This window comes from Myotis davidii, unplaced genomic scaffold (assembly GCF_000327345.1).
Source record: "Myotis davidii unplaced genomic scaffold, ASM32734v1 scaffold299, whole genome shotgun sequence".
Lineage (NCBI taxonomy): Eukaryota > Metazoa > Chordata > Mammalia > Chiroptera > Vespertilionidae > Myotis > Myotis davidii.
The window spans coordinates 6,430,777-6,432,114 of NW_006293088.1; the positions used below are offsets into that span (position 1 = coordinate 6,430,777).

At 46.6% G+C, this 1,338-nt stretch overlaps 1 protein-coding gene across 14 annotated transcripts in view; it reads right to left on the bottom strand.

The window, feature by feature from the left end:
- KIF1B (kinesin family member 1B) overlaps positions 1-1,338 on the bottom strand; it is a 123,849-nt gene that overhangs the window by 34,648 nt on the left and 87,863 nt on the right. For all 14 annotated transcript variants that reach the window (XM_006766734.2, XM_006766738.2, XM_015565896.1 and 11 more), the window contains 3 exons: positions 1,024-1,109; positions 564-693; positions 215-377 (listed from right to left, as the gene is read on the bottom strand). In XM_006766734.2, the coding sequence (XP_006766797.1) occupies positions 215-377; positions 564-693; positions 1,024-1,109 (379 nt within the window). The remainder of the gene's footprint in view (positions 1-214; positions 378-563; positions 694-1,023; positions 1,110-1,338) is intronic.

A 1,338-nucleotide genomic window follows, 5' to 3' on the forward strand; every position in this document is an offset into this window, starting at 1 on the left:
AGCGCCACACCTCCCCACAATGTACTCTGTTTCCTTCCAGTGTAGGTTTCTGGTTCTTACTCCCATCTTGAGGGAAGAAAGCATTTGATTTCAGAGACTGGCAGTCGTCATTTCTCAGGAGTGTCAGGGTCTCACAAATGTAAAGCAGTCTACAGAGCACAAAGGACGGCATCTGGGGGGACAGCGGGGTAGGCAGAGCGAAGGGCCGGCTTACTTGAACTGACAGAAGATATCCGCATACTCTGGGAGGATCCCACTGGCCTGCAGCACTGTCACACGGAAAGTGAAGGCACTGCCCAGTTTCAGGTGGTTGCCAATCTCTTCAGAAAACCCTTCCATGACCATCTTCCCATCCAGCAAAGTGCTTGACTTCAGATCTAAAAAGGGTAAAACGAACAGACACCTGGTTCAAACAATGCACAGATCACCCTTCAGAGAGGAGAGAGCAGGGCATTCTTTCCATTCCTAATGAATGAAAGTGACCATCTCATCGGTCAATGCAATGGTCAATATGTTCCCCTCTTTGAAAATGTCCCCCATCACAATACACTGTGTCTACGCACCCAAGTCATTCATTCGATTGATTTCTTCTGGAGGACTGATGACCTCAGAACTCTGACCCTGTCCTTCCACAATCCTCAGCTCTTCCAAGGACAGACCAGAACGAGTCATTGCAACGGAAGGAAAGTCACTCTGAAATCAAGGCAGGGGGAGGTAGATGAAGTAGTATAGTAATACATTTCCCCCAGTTTCCTTTCTTTTGTTTATTTGCCTAATGACTAATAGTGACTGTAAAATTATATGGATTAAGAGCTGCCTTACAAACGGCAAAATAAATATTGGGCCTTTACCCTACTGTTGTAATCCTTAGACATGTCCCATATTCTATTAAACACCTGTGGTTACCTATACTTTTTAGTTGTAGGTAAAAGAATTGTTGTCCCCCAGTGCTGAACATCCTTTTTATAAACCTGAGTACTTCTCCTTCCATTAGATTTTTCCTCTTCCTGGAAGGTTTCTCACCTGATTAAAGTACTCATTATCAAAAGATATTTTAGCTGTTCCTGACTGTCGAATTCCAGAGCCATAATCAGGAGCTTCTTCATCCGCTAGGTAGGGGGGAAAAAGAGAGAGAGAGAGAGAGAGAGAGAGAGAGAGAAAGAGAGAAAAGCAAAGATCAAATGAGACTACATATGAGGCAGAGGGGGGACGATTCTTACTGGATTATAAAATAACTAGGGGCCCGGTGCACGAAATTCATGCACTGGGTGTCGGGGGGGGGGCGGGGGGGGGGTCCCTCACCCCAGCCTGCCCCCCCTCACACACTGGGCGCCCTCC